Here is a 1,158-nt window from a genome sequence, read left to right as displayed (position 1 = left end):
GTTCCCGGGTTAGTGCCTGCATGTTCACATCGGCTGCGTGACCCGGGTGATCCCCAGGGGCGGTTTGTAGAGAGCTGAGCAGCACCAGCTGCTGTTGAAGTCACTGTGAACTCTGCTCTGAACGCTGATAGAGTTCTTTGTTCTCTTTTTCCTGTACCTCAGAATGGGCCCCCAGAACTGCCAGGTGCTTTTAACCTGAGCGTCGCTTCCTCAAAACCACCAGAAAAATGGGAAATCAGCACTTCCTTGGTCACGGTGTATCGCGGAAAACTGGCTGGGCAGAAAAGTAAAGATGAATAATTCTGCTTTCAGAGGTGCTTCTGCATCCAGCTGGTGCCCAGAAGATAGGCCCTGGGCCGTTTCTGGAATGCCTGAAGTCAAACACTTCTCATATCCTTGAGTTTCCTGCTCTGTGTCCCACTATGAGAGTCGAGGGCCCTTGGGGGAATCGGTTCCCCTGGGGAGCTCAAGGTCTTCCCTCTCGTTTGTCTGAGCTGCTGCAGTGCTGTTAACGGAGCGATTTTTCTCACCCCTTGCAGATCTGCCACAGCAAGAGCGGAGAGATCAACCCCATGAAGGTGGCTAACCTGGTGAAGGCCTACGTGGAAAAATACAAACACATGAGGAAACATAAGAAATCTGATAGTGAAGAGACACGTGAAGTAGAAAACTGAGAGCGAGCAGCAGCCCCCATGACTCGAACCGAACTTGTTCTGGCTGCGAACGCTGTGCCAGAGGGAGAGACAAACAGATCTACAGGGGCATCTCGTTGAGAACAAAATGCAGAGAAAGGAGACGATGATGTGACGTTCCTGCGGACCTTGCTTTGGAGTTGTTTCCGTGTGGGAATGAAGTTGGGTTTGGTTTGGGTGTTTTGGGATTTCCTGCAGACGTAGAACCGAGCGACAGCCGCACGCCTCAGACTGGCAGAGTCATTCAAGGGGAAGCCGGGCGGCGATGCGCCGGGGGGACTCCTGGGATGCTGCAGCTCTCCGGGTTCCTTTGGTCACGTTTTGGGGCTGTGCACTTGTCTTTCTACAAGTTTTCAAACCGGACACCACTTCTCATAGCGGGACGTCGAGAGCTGTCGCTGTTCCCTGGTGTTTATTTATCAAAATACCGATTGTCTTTAGAAACTTTGGATTTCATACTTGAATC

The 1,158-nt window shown here is 51.8% G+C and overlaps 1 protein-coding gene across 1 annotated transcript in view; it reads left to right on the top strand.

The window, feature by feature from the left end:
- The window catches only part of PHRF1 (PHD and ring finger domains 1), a 21,254-nt gene extending 20,580 nt beyond the window's left edge, over window positions 1-674 (top strand). Inside the window, exon 18 of the mRNA XM_010133452.1 lies at window positions 540-674. Coding sequence (XP_010131754.1) covers window positions 540-674 — 135 coding nt within the window. The remainder of the gene's footprint in view (window positions 1-539) is intronic.
- The last annotated feature ends 484 nt before the right edge of the window (window positions 675-1,158 follow it).

This window comes from Buceros rhinoceros, unplaced genomic scaffold, assembly GCF_000710305.1.
Source record: "Buceros rhinoceros silvestris isolate BGI_N320 unplaced genomic scaffold, ASM71030v1 scaffold18353, whole genome shotgun sequence".
NCBI classification, from domain to species: domain Eukaryota; kingdom Metazoa; phylum Chordata; class Aves; order Bucerotiformes; family Bucerotidae; genus Buceros; species Buceros rhinoceros.
The sequence above is the reverse complement of the archived record's forward strand: the minus strand, read 5'-3'. Positions and strand labels throughout refer to the sequence as shown.